At 31.2% G+C, this 21948-nt stretch overlaps 1 protein-coding gene across 1 annotated transcript in view; it reads left to right on the top strand.

The window, feature by feature from the left end:
- Positions 1 to 371: 371 nt before the first annotated feature.
- Positions 372 to 21948, top strand: part of spas (spastin) — a 37245-nt gene continuing 15668 nt past the window's right edge. Inside the window, exons 1-2 of the mRNA XM_068762969.1 lie at positions 372 to 988; positions 2770 to 2940. Of these exons, the coding sequence (XP_068619070.1) occupies positions 529 to 988; positions 2770 to 2940 (631 nt within the window). The 5' untranslated portion in view covers positions 372 to 528. The remainder of the gene's footprint in view (positions 989 to 2769; positions 2941 to 21948) is intronic.

The raw sequence follows: 21948 nt of genomic DNA, 5'->3' as shown, positions 1-21948 counted from the left end.
CTTCTATCAATTGACACATTTAAGCATATTGCCATAATATATTTTAAAATATGCAAGAAAATTTATAATTAACATATATTTTTTGACGAAAGAGAAGTATTCAAGAAATTCATATTTTATCAAAAGCAAAAAAATCACTGTGTCTATAATTAATTTGGCCCAATTCAAAATAATATTATGTCGTAGGATGTACACAAACGTATATAAACCTAAAATAAGTCATATTATTTATGTAAATGGTTAGGTTAAAAATAAATAATTTACATCTCAAAAAAGAAAAATAATATAGAAGTGAAATCGAATAGCAATAGTAACACTGAAGTCCTCCGTTTATTTTTTGTTTTCAAATAAATTTCAGTGGTCACATTTGCGAATGCGATGACACACGTCAAAAATTGTCAATAACCATCAGAGCTCGCACGATTTACTTTATTTTAGAATTAATAAGTAGAATAACAGAGGTGTGTGTCTTCGATATTTCTTTTATGGCATTTTCGTGTTGAGCTCGAAGGAACGTTAGTGTTCTTGATGGTTTCGGGTGACGATTCCAATGGTGGTCGTTTGTCACGGAAAACTACGAGGTCTCCGAACCGAAAATCGAAGAAAACAGATGCAGACCTAGCGAAGGGTTCAGCGTTGCGACATGCCTCGCAACCTTCGGTCCATAAAAGGAACCTTTACGTCGTCTCTTACCCCATCATTATTTTATTCAACGTCCTTAGGTCTATTTTATATCAGTTGTTTATAATTTTTAAGTATTTGTATTCGGCATCACACCGGTTTATGCATAAGCCTCGTAAGAACGGCGAGTGTAATTTGGAAGTAGTGGTAAAAGACGGCGTGATATCAACAGAAATAGCTCAAGAAGACATGTCTCACACGCACAATGTTGGTCCTGGAGACCCATTGCTGGCGAAACAGAAACATCACCATCGCAAGGCTTTTGAGTATATATCAAAAGCCTTGAAGATTGATGAAGAGAATGAGGGTAAGTCTTTGTTATGAAATACTTCTCTCTCCTTAAGCTCTTAAATAACTATATAATTGGCCTTTGTTCTTTTGTTGTGTTGGTTTTAAACATTTTAATAGTGAAATTTCATATTAAAACAATGAGGTGAAATTATGTTTTGATTCACTTGTGTTATTTTACTTTTATCAATCATAAACAATAGAAATATGAGTCATAATTAGTTTATTGTTTTTATAAAGATTTTATTTTTAAAATAACCTATATTACAAGATCTCAACAAATTTAAAGTATTTAAAATATCCACTCCATATATATAATTTGATTGAATTAGTTATTGAAAATTTTATTTTATTCAATAAAACAGTAAACATTGATTAAATTTTCATCATTTAAATTACATTTAGAACAAACACAAATTATAATATGTTTTTAAAAAATGTCCCTAGATTTAGCCAAATTTATGGCATGCCAGGACAGTGTTTATTTCAGAAATTATAAAAATACAAGTACAAGTACAAAAAGTACATACAAGTTACAAATTAAACTAAATATATAAATTTTTAATTATTTCAACATAATCAGAAGAATTATTATCAGATATTATCTGAAAATGTATATGTTCTTAATATGAAAAACTATAAATGTTTTACATACAATAAATAATATATTGTATTGTAACACTTATGTATAAAATTCCTTCCCCTATACTTGTTAGTAACGTAGCAAGGTTTACCTTGAAATCACAATTTATGTAAAATATGCAAATGTCAATGCAATCGCTTATGAAACAACATCTGCAGAATACAAAAACTGACATTTTAAAAATTGATCAAGACCAAGGTAATTAGATTGATCCAATACATTTTATTTAGTTTTAATTAATATATGGTAAATAAAGAAGTAATGCCAAACTTTATGAGAATTAATGTTTAAACAGGATTGCTGGATTGTATTTAACAAAAAATATGAATATATATACTTTAAAATACAATTAACAAATTTTTTTTTAAAATTGTTCAGGAAAATTTTTTATTCTCAGTTTAGGTTTTTTATTTAATGAAAACATTGGCCTGTTATTTATTAAGTTATAATAAAGTTCACTTTTCAAAATCATTTTAAAAAATTATATGTGTTTTGATACATATATATTTATTATTATCCGAAGCAAAAGATGTAATAATTTTTTAAAATAAATATATTGCCAACATTAAAGGTTTTCTGAACAAGCATTTTCTTGTTCAATGTTTAATTCAATAAGTGTAACAGATGACTGTTCATGAGATATACAAATTTTAAAAATCCAAAATGACAAATATTGACTCTCACTCCTCTTTGATATTAGTTTTCTTGGAAACATAACTCAAACAACATCCATGCCGGTATTAATTGTGTGACTAATTATGAAGTTGTACCCATTAAGCTCTTAAAGATTGAAATTAATTTTGTTATAACCCTTCCTGTATTGTACCCATTTAATAAATGTATAAAATATATCCATTATGATTATTGTATGAACATGCTTCATGGCTTTTAATCACTGATAAATAAGTAAATGAAACTTTTAATTGCTACTAGTGAATTAAGTATGTTATTGTTGAATAGGCATTATAGACATTAGGTAGAGTTCATTTAGATATGCCAAATTAGTGATAGGCAATTATCAATGTTAATTGTAATGCCAAATTGTTTAGCCTGCAGCTTATTAGGGCAACACTTAATGAAATGCCTAGAAAAGTATAAAATAAAGAATAGCTCATAAGTGAGAATATGCACTGCTGATACTTCATAAATTTATACAGGTCAAAAAGAGCTAGCAATAGAGCTATACAAGAAAGGTATATATGAGCTGGAGAGAGGTATAGCTGTGGACTGCTGGGGAGGACGAGGGGATGCTTGGCAACGCGCACAGAAATTACATGATAAGATGAAAACCAACTTAGGCATGGCAAAGGATCGATTGCATTTCCTTGGTATGAACGGTATTTATTAATTTTTAATTGCAAATCATTTCAAAATTCTTCACTGCTATATTAATTTTAGCTATTTATTAAGCCTTTTTGGTTCCAATTATGAAATTGGCTGTATGTCCTGCATGCTGTGCTTTTTTTATTATTTTTAATAGTCCTTACACCATACAGTACAATTTTGAAGTTTATATTATGATAAGGTTTAATTGAAGTAACTCATTGTCTCCAATGTAGCCAACCTTGTCGCCCTCAGTAAGTTGGGCGTAGAGAGTGAGTCCGAGCGAAGCGACAAAAAGCCTACGGAGTCGCCTCTAAAGGGGCGAAGGCCCTTAGAGAAATCCAAGACGACGCTCCTTGCGCATACAGAAAGTAACAGTGGTCAAACGAAGCCACCAAACGAAGGTAGAAAATCACAGAGATATGCTTAGCTTCGTTTGACGTAACCTACAGCAAAATTAAATCTAAACAAACTCACAATCACCACAACTCGTTATGTATTAACCATGAATGTTGGATAATGATTAACAGACTATCTCAATACTATTGGCATGCATTTGAACATCGCGATGTTTGCATGTGGGTTCACTGTGCTTGCCACATTTTGTTTTCGCTTTTTGTACAACACACGTCACCTGTCATTCGTAATTCGTGTCACGAAAACTTCTCACCTCATGATTGCGTGCAATTACACACACCGATAAGGCTTAGGTAACTTTGACTCGGTACATTACCTACGTGGCGTCCGCGTTAAAGGTCTCTAGGACCTTTAAAGGCCCTGAATTACGAAAAATTTTAACCTTTCGTGATCGTGTGAAATTCGTGTTAACAAGAATCCGGGTGTTTTGGGGGTCGGTAACATTCGAATTTCATTGCGCGCGTTAATAATTAAGATGACTTTCATCAATTTCAGATAACGGACTTTTGATCCGTGAGAATAATAGTTAACAAGTAAATGTAATTAAGCGATTTTCAGATTATGTTCACTCTGTACATCGGCGCCGCGAGTGGTTTTTTAAGAGGAACATTGAATATTTTTTCCCCGACTGTTAAAATAGAAACCTATGATTACAGAATATTCTAAAGTATTAAAACTGCAGTAACATTCCTTGTATGAAAAGAAATATATTTTAGAACCGTAGGCAGTCCAAATTTTGATAACGAATATAAACATGACTCTACTAAAAAAAAGGATATTCAGATGCGTAATTACTCGTACCTAAAGTTAAAGAATTATTTTATTTCAGATACTATTATTGTATCGAAAAAAAAAACTTAATTTTGGCATTCATATAATTCTATTTCAAGTTCTTCATTCGTTCTACAATTCTATAGATAGAATCTATTTAATCGTTTTAGAATTGAATGTAAATTTATTGTACCTGTGTATTGGTATAAACAAAATATTATACGTTTAAAGATTTCTAGAATTGCGGATCACTAAATTTTGAATTTCAAGTTTCAAATCACGTGGTTAAAAGAAGGCACTTTCATAATTTCTTTAAAAATTTACTTTAGGTCGATATGTAAATCTGATTTCACAAAGTAGATATTAAATAATTTTATACATCTTTTTAAATTAGATGTTTTTAGTTATCTGATCTCTACTTTGTAAAATCAATTCGTATTTCTTTTGAATACATAATGTCTAGAGTAAATGTTTAGTCAATTTAACACAACACGTAAAGTGTATAAATTATTTTTAGTTTTTAATATGAAATGAGTGGGACGGAGACATTTGTGCATTATGTAGTTTTCAAACCGCTGTGCACGGAGCGTGGCCAACAGACAGGCGCTATCGATCGCATTAATACCTCGACTGCACGTCTGTCTAGCGTCATTGTTGTCACAGCACTCCTATTGTCTCTTCTCTGTGATAATCTGCGCTAATTAAAAACATAATGATCCAATGCTCCGCTATTATCATAATACAACGGCATATCACTGCCGCGTTCCGCTTGGCAAACTCATGGATGTAACTGTTATAGAGGCAATCAAACTATATCGATATATAAATAAATAAACATGGATTTATATTTTTATCGATAATACGGCTCTGTTATTACTATGAACTAAACATATTTTTTTCCTATTATTAGGAATAAGAATATAATTTATATATATAAAGGAATACGAGTAATTATTAATATAAACCCACTCCATTCTAACATTATGAAGCACGAAATTGGTGTAAATGAAAATACAAAAATTAAAAATTCTACTACTCATTTATATTATAATCTATTTAAATTATTTACAGTGATCACTTGTGTATGTCATGGAAAGAAAGAATAGCCCAATTTCATAGTTACTAGAATCAGATTGAGCTCCTTCATAACGGCAATCTTGAATTTAAAGCTACGAGGATACCAATCGCGTACCGATCTGAGAAAAGCCCACGATAAGCTTAGACAGGTTTTTTTCTGGTCCCATTTACAATATCCTTAATACAATAGTAGATTTGGAACATTTACACTGATCACCTGTGTACGTTATGACGAGAATGAAGAGTCAGATTTGATAGTTACTAGAATAAAATTATGCTCCTTATAACGGTATCCCTTAATTTAAAGGTACGAGGATTTCGATCCGAGTACAATCCACAACAAATTCAAAATTAATTGTGAACTTGTATTACGTGATAATTCAGAAACATTACATCGGAGTTTATTGTAAAACATACAAAATAATAATTAATTTTATTATTGGATTTAATTGCTATTTTTTTTATTTCTCGTGCTAACATGGTTCTGTCAGATATTGCTGACTTGTAGCTATTGCAGTAATTAATTACTTCATATAATGGTGTCTCTTCGGGCCTCATCGGGAAGCTTGTAGCCGTTCAACGAGCTATGGAGATGTCTGTGCTCGCGATTTATTTACGATATCGAATCAGAAGCGAGGATACCCGAAGACGTACGAATGTAACCGACGTAGTCCAGCGGTTTGGCAAGTTGATGCGGCATTTACTGGCAGCATAGCGCGTTGCACAGGTAGACGCTACGGCCTTAAAGACGACGGATCAGCAAGCACATATACACAGCACATATACAGATAATAATGTATTAGGAGGAACGGAAAGTAATGTCGTTTCCGTCGACGTATTTTACAGAAAAACCAATTGATTTTTACCGCTCCGGCATTGAAAGTTTGTATACTAGATTTCAAAATGTTGTTGATAACCAAGGTGAATACATTGTTGATTAGAAATAAAAACTTGTTAAAAATGTAGTCGTGTGAATTTAACTTAAAAATGCGACATTACTTTTCGGTCCCGCCTAATACATTAACGATAAATAATGAGACATAGACCCATCTTCGTCTAGCCTTTAATTCTTTTGTCTCTTTTTAAGTTTGACCTTGCTTTGAGTAGTCCAAAAATAACAACCGATCGAGGCGAAGTTAAATCTTCTCGGGCACCACGGAGTCAAAATTCTAAGCGCTTATCACAGTCCGAGCTGAGATTCCCTCTCGAAGCCCATGGACTCATTCACTTCATGAAGCATTTACCTGAACGACGTAAGAACTTGGCAACTTGCCAATCCGGTGAAATGAATAAACGGCTTGCGCCAAGATTACTAAGGGAACCTACGAATTTAGTTACATTGAAAAGTTTAATTCTGGTACTTTAAACTTTGTTTTTTTGTGAAGCTGTAAATGTCAACATACTTAAAGCATTTGTCAATGACAAGCTTGTTCTAACTCTAAAACATAGATTTTTAGTTAGTTGTAGAGTTCTACACAAACTTAACGTATACAGAATGATTGGTTTTAGGTGTAAAAGTTTAAAAGGGGTGAATGTATAGTTCATATATCCAAAAATCAATGGTTTTGGATATAATAATGTAATGATATTATCATGTATTTTTCTGCAAACTTTATATTGCCAAGTTAGCGGCTGTCGTATTCATATCAAAAATAAATTAATGTTATTTCAAAGCGATCACTTTATACATGGTTAATTGAAAGAGGTATGAAAACTTTTAATGTTCTTGCTGACAAGTAAGCTATACATTCACACTTTTAAACTTTTTTCATATATAACAAATCGTCTTGTATATTCTTTACATATAACGCGTTGTTAGTAGACTTAAAATTAAAAACCTTTGTTACTTTTAGTTAAAAACTGTGACTGAATTCACTAATTATTCATGGCTTATTTAAATAATTACATAATTACCACAATGACAAGTCTGAAGTATTTCGCGGGTAAATAAATACCTATACGCGTTGTTAAAAAGTATGTTAAATATATTCCACGTGTCCCAATTTACGCACTACTGTGTAACAATACGTCGATATAGCAATGTCGTTTATACTTTTGGTTTATTATTTTGGAAAGGCAGTCGATAACAATTATAATTAAGGTTTTAAAAATAAAAGATTTCATTTCGGTTTCATTTCTTGCAGTGCCGAATTAAATGTCTACAGAATTTTTAAACAACGCTATGTTTATTTTAATAATATTTTAATTTCGATGACTAATGAATTTATACTATATTGGTTAGTTCCATTGCAGGTTATTAATAAATAGTACGCACTATCGAGCAGTGGTTGACCAGCGGTAAAAACTTAGACATAGATCGCGGTTGCGATTCCCGGGATACAATCTTATATAATTCACACTTTATACATTAGTTATGTAAGATTGCTACTGCTCACCAACAAGCTTACAGAGGAGGAGCAGCGGCGTCGAAAAGCCAAGCGTAGCGATTATGGCATGTCTCCCTATAGATCTCTTTGGGGAGGGCTATCCCTTGTCTGTGGGCTGAAACGAACGAACACACTATCCAGAAAACAATAGTTTAAGAAATTTTAAACGTAATGATAAAATTAATTACTTTTTGTTATCTGTCACGCAGACTACTGGCAGTAATAATTGGTCTAACGCATTTCAGTACAAAAAATTAAATATTGTACCATATTTTAGAGTGATCACATTATACAGGTTTTTATCATTATACCGGTATTTATTTACTTAGGTTTAAACCTGAAACCAATCAATCCTTATAAAATGTTTCATTTATTTTAATAATATTTTAATTTCAACTGATGGATATATAGAGATAAAAAATCTCTTACCTATCTTTTAATTTTCTATTGTCTGTTTTACTCTCAAAGACCGCTTTTATTCGCTGTGATTCTATTGTTACCCACATTCTTCTGAAAAGACTGTCTGTATATACATTTCTCGATAATTTTTTCGTTGTGTTCGAAACGACGTTTAAGAGAAATTCAAACAAATAATGGTTTGGATTTTACAATTTCTTTCAGTCCAGCACGCACGATAAATCATCCGACGTTGGCTGGGCACCTTGGAAAACGTAAAATCGTTGTTATAAAGCAATTTAATCAATGTTTTGTTAACTCCGGGTTGTACTTGCAACGTTAATGTAAAAGATAAAATAAAAACTGGTTTTTATATAAACTTTTTACACAAACTGATTACATAAATTACTAATTATTATATAACATATATTTTTTTTAACTTGTTAAGAAATTAACGTCAAGGTTATACAGCGTATAAGCTATATACTTTAATATAGAAATGTGTAAATAAACAACATATAAAGGCGATTCTGTTAATAAATATAACGTTCCAAGGCACAGTAATGTAAAAACATTAAATGATTGACTCATATATATGAGCAGCTCAGAAGCCAATGCTATTAAGTCCAAAACACATAATATTCTTGGTTTACCGATTTAATAAAAAAAGTGTATAAAGCCTTCTTCAAGGTGTTAACTGAGTAAAAACGTAAATGTTTATCGAAATAATGACAACATTTTAAAATCTTTACGACTTATACCTTTTGGAAACTGAAATAGATAAGAAATTTATGTAAAAAAATATTGATAAAATGTTGACTTTTTCACAATGGCTTCTGAAATTAATATACAATATATTCAGAAGCTATTAAATAGGCTGTCTAACCTAAAAAAAAGTAACCAAGTAGTAAATCCTTTAATCACTACAAAGAATATTATTTATTTCAAAATCAAAATATCCAAAAAATTGAAACTATGCTTAACCGCATTGTCTTCTGAGCGGCTCATATATATATATAGCTCATTTGCTGTCAATGTATGCTATATTCTATCGTAAAACCAACGATTTCAAAAACAATATTTAATTATTATTTATTATCTGTCCCTGCAGACTTTGTACTGCCAGGAATTATTTGCTTGTCGTATTCCAATTGAAAAGATAAATTAATGGTATATATTTCATAGTGCCCACTATGTATGGATGATATCTAATTGGTGTTAACGATTTTAAAAAAAGACAAATGGTTATGCTCAGTTATTATTAGTTATACAGGATGATTGGGTAGATGTAAAAGATTTAAAGGTGTGAATTTTAGCTCTAATAAAATAATGAAAAATTTTGAAAAATTCCGTTTTTCCATACGCATTAATCTATATATTTAAAGTTCGAAAACAGTGAAAAAAAAGGAATACGGCAGTAATGTTTAGTTAATTACACAAATTGAGTCTTGAAAAAAAATCTTTTTACGATCATTGTAATTAATTCCCGAGGCCACGACCACATGCGAATAATTGTGATTACTATTCAACACAGTTTCGCTCGCTTGACTCGGTAACCTAAATCTGTGCGACCCAGTAAAGTTTCGCTATTATCTTAATTCAAACTTAATTGTTCTTAAATGAAATTGCCTCTGTCACAGCGCGAACCGATCGTGTTAGTAATTAATGCTGTGATTGACCTCCAATACTGTAACATACCGTATAACCAATGCAATATATATATATATATATATATGTATATAACCAATGTAATAAATACCTCGGTGGAGCTTTACCCATTGTTAAATGCACACAAACCCTATAGGAAAATAGAGGACTGATAAAATTGCGAATAAACTGTGAGAATCGAAATCAAAATTGTTATAAAGAAATGTATAATAGTAGAGAATAATAAATATAAAAAAATTAGAATTGTTACAGTATTCTGGAGGAGAGACGAAAAAAGAGAGACGATGTATGATAGGTAACAAAGTATGGAAAAGAATAAGAAGAATAACATAGGAATGAATGAAAGATTTTGGGAAAGATAGACGAGGGGCGTCTAAATTAGGCAATTTTAGTGAACGCTCTTTAGGTGATAGGTGTTAGCACCCCTGTTAGGGGACTTGTTACTCGAAACACTTCTAGTATTCAACTCTAGTGTGCCTAAAAGTTTCGAAAGGAACTATGGCTATTATTGGTTTATAGAGAAATATCTAGATTTATACTATCGCATTATTGTAGACTTCAAAAAGAGGACTATACAAAAATTTACATTAACATATTGAAGTCATTTATCTTTAAGTAACGCTTAAAATCGCGACTATACCATTGCTAGTCAGTTGTGCCTGTGATTTTAACGAGTGTTTTATATTTCATAAAATTCTATCTTCTGGTAATTTTAATAGTAAAGATTAATATAACATTTATATTCTAAGAATTTGTAATCGCGTATAACAAAAGTTTGCAACGTCCACCATTATTAGTCGACTGTATTATAAATTACGTGTGTGGTGTACTTATTGTGCAATTTACATACATATCATGTATTTCCTTGATTGACCTTTTATATTCAATTTCTATTATATATTAGACAAAAGACTTACACTAATAGTATTTTAAGCCTGAAGACAAGAAGAACAATAGTATTGTTGTTCAAAATCTAATATATAAAATTCTCGTGTCACGGTATTCGAACTTGAACTCCTCTGAAACGGCTTTACTGATTTTTTACCAAATTTAATATGCGTATTCAGTAGGTCTGAGAATCGGCTACTATCTATTTTCTATACCCCTAAGTGATAAAGGTTGTTCACACTTAAAAAAAAATTTTTTTTTTTTTTTTACGAAATTTTTTGTTTTTATTTTTTTACAATACAGCATACCAGAATACATACAACCATAAATTTTCACCCCTCTACGATCAACCCTTATTTTTTATTTGTAAATTAAAATATCAATTTTTTTTTGCAAAACAACGTTTGCGGGATCAGCTAGTTTTCTTATAAAAGTCTGCTACGATAAATTCCATTCTTTAGGACTCATTACAATTCGTTACATATGAATGCTACCGCACTGTGTGCTTTATTCGAGTAGTCAGTCAGTTCAAGGTTAAATTGGCTGTGGTCCGTGAACCTAATTCAGATTACGTAATGTTCTTAGTGGCTTAGAAGAAAAGATTCAATTTGAGTAAATCTTATAGTAGTTTCATTGATTCTAGTCTAAAAGCATTTCTAACCTATTCTACAAAATTATAAACATTGAACCAGATATTAAAAAATAGTAGTCGATAAACATCTTACATCGTCATTAGTTATTACAATAATTTTAATAGTTAAATATATAAATAACGCAATTAGTTGTTTATTAAAATGATAAGCTACTAACATTTTTTTTTAATTTCACCAACCGACTGACTTCGACCGTGATTACATTTTTTTTTATTCTAATCTGATTGGAAGCAAAAACTAATAAAATGGCAATACTAAGGTTAAAACCATGAGTCGTAGAAGGCCACGTGATTTATTCCTCTTTTTATATATATTGTCGATTTTATAAACGATATCTGAAAAAACATTTTTCGTGATTTTGAAGAAGGTATATGTATCGCGAGGTGGCCTGCTTAAACCTATCAAGCTGGTACACACAACCTCTAACATCGTACCCAACTTCTCTCCCTATAAAGCCATGGATCCGACACCTGTGCGGTGAATCCCATGAATTTCCGAGAAATTACCTCTCTGAGCTATTGTCTTAGTGACACACGCCGTTAATAATTTAGATATTTTCAATTAAATGCAGAAATATTCTTTTTAATAACTAAAATACAGTACAAGACTGTAATTAACGCGGTGGTAATTGTTTTATCAAGGCCATTGACCAACAGGCGATTCATTTTTAAAATTGATTCAATACGCGTCTATAATTTCTAAAGGTCTTACTTTATCTACTTAGTGTGAACACGGCTTTCTAATTTCTATTGAATTATATTCAAGAGGCGTGGCTTAGTTGTGTAAACATAAGTTACTATTTTGTTAATCTTTGCAGTGATAACTTGAATACGTCAGAAGAAGAGTACAAGAAGAGTTGAATTTAATAGTACCTAGAATGTATTCCTCCTCTATCCATCCTTTCTCCTCATTCCCCCTCCTCAATCCTCCTCCTACCTTTAGCGAAGAGGTTTCCAAACGCGTCTCGTTTAGAGAAGATCCCGCATCGAACTGTGATGCGTTTTTTTTGTGGTTACTTTTTCATTATCCTTATTACAATAGTAGAGCTATTCGTTCTTACGCTTTATTATCAATTAAAAATCCTTTTTGCGGTACGAATGGACTTATTTTAATTTTTGATTATAGAACTTCTTAAATTTATTATACAACTTAATTTATGTAATCATAGAAGTGTAGTACCGTACACAGTTGCGCACTATAAACTGCTTTGTACACAAGAAATCTATAGCAAATAGATTCTTCGTTATAGATATAGATAGTGTTTATTATTACATCAGATGGTAATGTCAGCCTAGATCAATTTTAAGTTTCGTAAGACCATGTAGGCAGTGCGTGGGTTAATTGATGCAATGTACAGCGCTGCTACTCTCAATATCTAGGTGTTGTCAAATGACATTTGTATGTGCAAATACATTTTAAATTAGGTCGTGTATTTTCAATTTTAAGGCTCTACCTTAACAATACGTTTGTTTTGTATTCCAATTAAAAATCTTAGAACATTACTAACTTTATATTATCAAGGTGATGTTTTAAATAGGAACGCCAACGTAAAGCATAATATAAGTTTACGTTAGTTTTGTATAACTTGGCACAAAATTAAATATTGTAGACGTACTGAGCCTGGCCATAATTAGTAATAAAAAGACTCTATATAGTAATAAAATAATACAGTACCCGGCGATAAATATTGCACATCGATCGGCAATCGGCTAATTTCGGTTTCGTAGAGCGTTATCTCTTTCGCACGAAGTCAAACAATCCGGTATCTATTAGGAGCTGCACAACAAGTATCATTTGTTGCTTTTGATAATTATTTTTATACTTTGTATAAAATACACCAATTTTTCTATACGTGGAGGCTTTAGGTTGGGGTAAAATAAAATAAAAAACGTCTTCACATTATGTTTACGCATTTAATTATTTAGCAAAATTACAACTATACCTAATAAACAACATTATACCTATTGTCAAAATGAGACATTGTAGTAAACATAAAAATAGAGGATTGTCTCTTTCCAAAGGTCGATGTGCAATATTTATCGCCGGATATTGTACTTAGGTTACAGTGATATTGTAGAAAAAAAATCTTCAAAATTGTCCAACACGTATATATCTACATTGAATTTATTGTAAGTGTTGCATATTTTGGTAATGGAATGATGTAGTAAGAGATATTGATGTGAGTATAGGTAGTGATTCTTGCTACCTATTGTGTATAATTTTATATCATATAAATTCTTAAAGTTAAAAAAAATATTAACATTATCTAGATAAAATTGTAATTCAATGGTACTTGAATACGTTATAATGTGTTGACCGAAATTATAAAAGTATGACAAGGTGATATACGTACGTAATATCACTTGACGTGTATTCATATTCTGCGAAGATTTATCTCACGCCCACGACCATATCGCACGATGAATCTTTATGTCGTAATAAAACAGATGCATGCCTACATAAACGGGCCCAAGATATCTTTGGACCTTTGAAGTGACACAATATACTCTGATGATTCAAGTGGGTTAGTTGTTTCTTATATATTTATTTCATAAGAAACATTGTTAACCGCTATAAAATTTTGTACTTGACTATAATCTACAGATTGATTTATAGATGTAAAAGCTAAAAAGGAATAAGTGATTTTCCGTGTCAATTGATAAATGATACATCCTATACAAAAAGCATTTTCAAAATTCGGAATGAGACATATAAAAATATTTTTTGTTTACTATCTTCGTATCGTCCTTGCAGACTTTGTACAGCGAGAAAATATTCAAATTTATACATCTACACAATTAAAGCTTTTACACTTGTAATCAAACACCTTGTATATAATTTTTATTTGCCCCGGAAATACTCAACATGATAACTAGTATAGATTTATCTAAACGCGATTGTGAACAGGAATAAATGTTAATTTTAACTCTATTTCTAAACTGCATTAAACGAAGTGTGAAAATATGCGTATCCTTGTTGAGCTATTTGTAACTAAATTGCAATAAATTGAAAAACGGCCGGTTTTAAAATTTCATTCTTACTAAAATGTTAAGTTAAAATCAACTTTTAATTAAATTAAAGCGTAATATACATAAACATCTTAGTAAGTCAATAAAAAAGAGGAAGAAAAAATTTCCTTAGTCATATTTTAAGTTATTGATGTTAAGTGTGTTAGTTAAGTATCAAATAAATATTTTTTTCTTTACTAATGTCGCTTACAATATAGAGTTAATAAAATAATAGTCAATATTACCATTGGGTACCGAATATTATTGTTAATTTTTTTTTACCCTGGACGCAGGCCACTTCCAACCAGTCTTATAGCAAATCCTAAAGGAAACCTATGACCAGTAGTGGACCTCTTATGGCGCAAATAATGATGATGAATGTTCACATTGTTTAATTTTATAATAAGATTCATTTTTAATATGAGAAGAATGCTTTGGATAGCCAATTTAAAAAAGACCAATACTAAGTTGGGCTGCTCTACGCTAAGATACGTAGTAGAAGGTACCAAACGGGCGTCGTTAACAGCCACCAATTTTTACGAGGTTTTGTTTTCATCACTTTAATTAATATTCTTAATTTAGTGCTTTATCACGTTAAAATGATTTTATTTAATTCATTGCTAATTCTTAACACGTTCTCTACTAACGCGGTCAGTGCTGACCGTCAGTATAGTTTCCCTTTAGTCTATTAAAAATCATAAATCTGTTTAAAATTGACTAAATTTTTTTTTTTTGCTTATTTGCTTTTATCTTTTATCCAAACGTTACTTCGTTATAACGAAAGTGAATTGGAGCCATTATATGTATCCACATACTTTTTCGATGAATTTCTTTGTATGATAATTGTTATTTTTCTTTCTAAGTTCTTAAATTTTTCAAAAATCTACTTGATATAGAAAAGCTAGAGGGCCACGCGGGTCAATTAATGTGAGGTTTAGTTTGACAGCACTGCCCAACGGTCTGTAATAACGAAACGAAAACCCCCGCAAAACGCGATCATCATTGACGCGGCTTGAACGGAAAGTCTATATGTCAACCATCACTGACCGACACGGCCTGGATAGGAGACTGCGTTTTTTTTAGCTCCTCGGTATAGAACGCGTTAGTCATAACAAATAAGTTTTCTATACAGTAGCGCAAAAGTTTTATATACTAAAGTTAGTGTTGACATCAAGTTGAGTCTACCTCCTGTTAGGATGTTATATGCTTCAGACCCGAGAAACGAAACTCTACAGGATCATAAACATTGTATTTTAATTTATGTTTAACCTTTAACTGTGGACGCGCGGTCTCACAGACCGCTTGCAGTTTGTAATTTTTGTGTTTACCCCTTTCCCCTTGCTCCCTGCGTTTAATGCTCTCAGTAGCTTTAGTTTTAGCGCCGAAACGTATGATGAGATGAGAGGTTGTGTCGACGGCCACAAATTAGGTGAATTATTTTACTTTATACTTTAACCGCGGTCTGTCAGACCGCACGTCCACGTTTCCTGCGTAAATAATCTAAACGGTGATTTTGTTTAAATTAATTGTTTTATGTTATTTTCATTCAAAATGTCAATGAATATTGAACGAGAAGATGGCCTATGCTCATTTTATATCTCATTCTTGACTTGTGTGGTATAAATGCTCATGTACTACACAATGAGCATCAGAGCGAAAAAATAGAAAGAGGAATGTTCCTAAAAAAATAGCACGATCTTTAGTCTTCCGCATATGCAAAAACGGACAATAAAATCAAACAAATTGAAAATGAGTTAATATAATAATAGACAATACGAAACGTTTTAGGGGCAGATATGCTCTTAAATGAACCCCCCAGCCAGGAGAGTGATTCATTAAAGGGAAAAACATGTCGTCTATGTCCACCAAAACTAAAGAGAAAGTCCAATTACACTTGTATAAGTTGAAGGCAAGTCATATGTTTACAGTATTCCAAACCCTTGTGCAAGGACTGCCAATAATTTTATACAAATTGGACCAATGTCAAAAATTTTGTATTTTAATTTGAGAACACTTTTATTCGTTTTTATATTAGGTTATACCCTAGATTTATACTTTTGACTATTATTTTTTCTAAAAAGTTTAATTCATTCAAGTTTTTCGTCCTAAAATTGATCTCTAGTAAATGTATGCCCATAAGTGCCTTTAATTGCTAGTATGCTCTATTTTATTTACAAATAAAGTAAGATCGATTAAAAGACTCGAAATTATTTAATTTCAATATACCTAAAATACAATAAATACAAAAGTGTACAAATAAAATAAATATTTACGTAATATTTGGACTTCAGAACATAGCGGTCCGAGAGACCGCGCGTCCATGGTAGTGTGACAAAAAAATGACGTCCATAGTTAAAGGTTAATAAACACTAGGTTGAAATACCATGGTGGCGAACACATCGTTCCCAAGGTGTGTCCAACTATAAAGTCATTTACAGTGTAGTGTAACCATTTCCATTCTGCATTCAATGTAAAAATGTAATGTTAAATCACTATACTCTTGATAATATTTTATAGTTGAAAAGTACATTATTATTACAAATAATCAACCTCTAACCTTTCAACCCTTATAACAAAGAAAAACATTCTACACATCTGTATAGAAAATGCATGCATTGTGGATAGCGGATGCAGGTCGGGTACTCCACGGTTTTTGAGGTCGCCGTATTGTCCTTTTATAGCAACGCATGTGCACAAGGCGGGTGGCCATGAGCCTGTGAACACGCAAACAACTCTGACGGAACGGCGTGTTCTAATTGTAATGCTTTGTTACGCGTTAATTTGTAACATCACTATACAGAATTTTTATTTATATTCAAACTAGTTGCTGATTTATTTATATTCAAACTATATCTGATAGACTTCAGTACTCTTAAATATTATTAGTTTTTTTCTCTATCTTTGGAAAGGACAGGGTCGTTTTATTTCATTTAATAATTTTTTCACAGTACTTTTATATGCGCGCTCTTCTTGCATTCTTCTTATAATCTTTCGTATTTTATTTTTCTTTCCACATCTCTTCTACCTTTCTCTTTAACCCTTAATAGCATGACTTTTATTTAAACTTATAAAATATATGTCTTATATGTTAGATACGTACACTACAATGCAAGGAAAAATAGTTAATATATATATATTTATACAATATCTTTTATACTTATTTATTTAAAAAAAAACCTTATGTTGCAGATATACAACGCTATGCATTTATTTTTTTAATATAATGCTCTTTTATTTTAATTGGTATGTTGCAGTTTTCATCATTATGCATTTAAGGGTTAATTCGATATGATTCATTTTACACTTCGTTTTTATTTAAAATGTATAATTTTGTTCGATATACATTTTATATTTATTTTGCTTTATTTGCTATTTTATTTTTTACACTTATTCCTATTTTTAACTTTTATTTATACTTATCACGTTTTCTGTAATTTTCCTGCAAAGTTTGAGGAACATCGATCTCTTTTCGCCAATGAAAGATCATTAGCAAGGCCATTAACTCCTCGCAGATATTCATGCCTAACCGGCATTCGGATTCGACCCGGAGTCCACCGAATACGGGGCAGTGGGCTACCAGGTGGACCACGGTCTGGTCCACGACCGCGTCACGGAAGCAAAATTATTAGTTGCCGTAATTATATTGAGCAAAAGAAAAATATGTGAAACTCTTTTCAGGGTGATCACTTTTTTAATTAAAAGTCAACAGGGGTGACCAATCTGTGGCTCGCACGTCACATGTAGCTCTTTAAAGGATATTATTTCAATATTCAGAACAACATACTTATGTGAATCATTTTATTCATCAGTATCAACTAATCAGTATCCGAAAGAATTACTAGGAAATGCTGTTGCCGGATTTTTACTAAATTTTAAAGTCACCAAAAGAAGTAAAATAAAGATGTTTTATTGATAATATTTAATACACTTATTATGTAATTTCAAAAAAAATGAAAAATTTTAAATTTAGAATAATGTCTCGGACTTTCAAAGAGTTTGGTCACCTCAGGTCTGGTATAACAAAGGGCGATTTTTTACAAAAATAAGTTGTCTATTTAGTATGCAAGTAATAAATACTTTATGGTGTACGATATTTTTCTTTTTTCCTAACATAAGTTGTTTTTATTTATTCTATTATTTGTTCGGGAAAAGACGTGTTATATTTACTTCTTGTTTTTCCTCAAATTCTTATATTTTTCTAACATTTAAATTCTTTCTCGTGTCTTTAAAAAATATGAAAGCCATTAGCCGAATCGGTCAAGCCGTTGTCGAAATCAGAGCTAAGTAACGCATTGGACGGTTAATTTTTATTTATATAGATTATCGTCGTGTTAAATATGATTTTTTTAAATATTTATATAATTTAAGCATCAAAGTTTGCCTGGCTTGCTTGACTTCTTAATAAGTAAGATACTCGAAACACTCTAAGTTTTAAGCTCTTCGACAGGAGGAAGATCAATTAATCACGAAGCTGTTTTAATGGCTATTACCGCAGTGCCTATTTTCACAGCTAATGCGTACTGCGCAGGCGTTATTGTGGTCTAGCTTGAAGGGCGCTGTGGCTACATTATATTCGCCAAACCGAGTTAATATTAGAAAATGAACTAATATTTCAAATGTTACACATAACAATACAGGGATTCGTTAACATTAGTGACAAAATGTACATATTACTCGAGCAAAATATCTAGCTGGTGTTGATACAATTCATAAATAATAAAAAAAAAACACCCGTAACTGTATTTAACTCAGCCGCCAGTTTCAAGAAAAGTGTTTTTAATATTGTTCATCAATTTTTCTTAGCAAACGGGATTTTCAACGGGAACTCAGATTAAAAACACGTACAGTGCACTCAATTTATTAGAAATATCAACTCATGTAAGGTATACAGAGATTATAGTGTCGGAAGGAATTGTTTTTTAAACATTTCATGATGGTAGAATTAAAATCAAACGCCATAACATGAAAGGTTTTTTAATTTGTTTTGTCCTGATTGTCTAAATTACTTTTATCTGTATCTAGTCTTCAAACTACTTCTTTTAAAATTATGCACACCAGTTCAAAATGTTATGAATGAATTTACGACCTGGGCCAATATCTTTTTAATTTGCTTACCTCTTCGTGTATATCTAATACTAGCTGTGCCCGCGAATTCGTCCGCGTGGATTTAACAAAAAATATATGGTTTATTTCGTTCAGAATAGTAGTATTTAACTCCTTATTATATCATTGCTATGCCAGTATAAGTTCCGTCAAAATCGATTCAGATATTTCAGAGACTAACCGGAATAAACAGACAGACAGGCAAAAATAAAAAAATATATAAAATTGGTATATGTACCGTATACATATTTATATGCATATATTAAAAAGCAGTTATTTTAATATTACAAATAGATATTTCAATTTTATTAATTTGTATAAATGCATAGATAAAAATGAATCCATCTCTCTTGGTCACGCTACAACTCCATAACTATTTTAACCGATTTTTCAACTATTACTTACAAATGAAATTAAAATAAAAGTATAAAATAACTTACGTATAAAATGTGCAGAAATTTGAAAATATCTGAAGATTATGTTTATTGAAATGGCGGGTTTGACAGTAGGCTTTGAACTTCGTGGTGCAAATTTATATTGTCCTTTACCAGCTGCATCGATTAATATTTGACAATTACAAAAATAATTAATTTAATCAACAAATATAGTCTAATAAATATTAAATAATGTAACACAAATATATTACAATAATTTATTACATATACATTTATTTACCAAAAGCGACAATCATTTATTATTAGCTTGCCACTTCTATTATTACTTTAATCTACCTATCATGTGGTAATTTTAAATTAGCTGGGAGTCTATTATTATTTACTTTAGAGTACAATGAAATTACAAGCTAATTTTACGTGTCTCGAAAAGCATTAAAAGGGACCTAAATGAAGGTGTATTTCTTTTTAAGTTTTCTCATCACTCGCTTAAGTGAACTTTCTAGCACACGCTGTGAGAAGAGTTTTTGCGGGTTTTATATAACTTGGTATTAAAAAAAAAACACACAGTTATAAGCACAATATGCATTACGATGAAATTTTTTAACATTATTTAAGCCATATTTATATCTAAATCTTAAGCATAAATGTTTTAATAACAGTAGTCGTCATGTTAATAGCGTGATCAAATGTAAGGTGAAATTGTCATTTCAAACTCTCGGGCATTAGAAGGCAGTTTTTTTTCCGGGGTCGGCAGGACTGTCTATACCATTTGCCAGAGGTTTTTTTTAGTCAAAACTTGAAATATCATTTGGCTCGACGCAAACCATTTTGAATGATGTTTTGTGTCACAAACGTCTCTCTCATGTCGATTCGGAGATAAAAATTGAATCGAAGAAGGTCTTGAAGGCACCAGCGGAAAAGTTTATTTTCTGTTCAACTATTTCGAGGATCGGAAAAAATTTTGTTAAAAGTGCCTTTTATAATGAAATTGATTTAAAAAATAAAAAGTGTATAATATGTTTTTGAATTACAAAAGTTAGTTCATGCAATCTATAATACAAGAATTAACACTTTTTCAGGGAAAAGTTTTGTTCAGAATTAATTATGACAGTACTTACTCGATATATATATATATATATATATATATATATATATATATATATATATAATGTTGAATTGTTGAATGTTTATATATATATATAAACATTCAACGACTGCCCTTGCTATTTATTTATCGACATTGCAAGTACAAGTCAATGTATTGCAAATTGTAATTTCCTATTACAATCTTCTACAGTGTATTAAGAAACATATATATATTATTTTTTATCCTAACAGCTGTTATGTTTGCGAATGCGACAGACTGAAGGTTCGCGAGTGACCTAAAATATCGAAGTTATCGATTTAAAACTAATGTTCCCAAATAGTTGGATAAGGCGTGTACAAGTTTATAGCGTATCAGGTTTTATGTTTTATCGCGTACGTTCGTTCACCTTTTTATTCAATGTACATTTTTCATACAGTTTTTTTTCTATAATTGTATTAGGAATAACAGTAATAGCTTTCGTTTCTTTAGGGCCCTTTTATCAATACATCATCATTGCAGCCACCAGAGACTTTTTTATAGGACTAGTTTTTTTATTGCATTAGTCCGTGGATCCTACTTTAGAACTTAAAAGTTCAAGGAGCCAACAGTTTTGAGAGTTTTGTAGCCTGTGCACTGTTGTGCCTGTGCACCTTTCAACTACTACCGAATTACTTCTGGCGACCTTAACAAATGACATTTTATTATAATGTTTAGTTTAAATTAGATTTACGAACGAAGACCTCGCCGGTTTACTAGTCAAGCCAAAAACGTTTTTTTCTGACCGTACGGTTTGTATTGTGTACCAACAGTCATTGTTATTGCGTTAATAACTTTGGATTAAAGTGAGTCTAAGGGATCTAAGAGGCGTCTTTGTGCCTGCGCGATGATATATCGAAAGTTTTTGTATTCCAGTATAGACTTACGTGTCCTGAAAGCTGCTTTGTTTTAGCCTCCAGTAATTCTTCCATTTAATAAAAAAAACGAATGAAGACAAGAGGATAAAATATGTTTATAAGAAAATAGTACAAGCGATGTGATCAAACAGGATTTTAAGTTGAAGCAGTTGTTTTTCGGTTCAGTTGTTCCGAGACGACGAGGCGAGTTTTTATCATGTCAATAGCGATAACGGATTCTTTGAACGTTTTCCTTTTTTACACGATCGA

The sequence above is a fragment of the Battus philenor genome, unplaced genomic scaffold, assembly GCF_028537555.1.
Source record: "Battus philenor isolate CCGP_79_NKW_IND1 unplaced genomic scaffold, ilBatPhil1.0.hap1 SCAF_17, whole genome shotgun sequence".
In the NCBI taxonomy this organism is placed as follows: Eukaryota; Metazoa; Arthropoda; class Insecta; order Lepidoptera; family Papilionidae; genus Battus; species Battus philenor.
The sequence above is the reverse complement of the archived record's forward strand: the minus strand, read 5'-3'. Positions and strand labels throughout refer to the sequence as shown.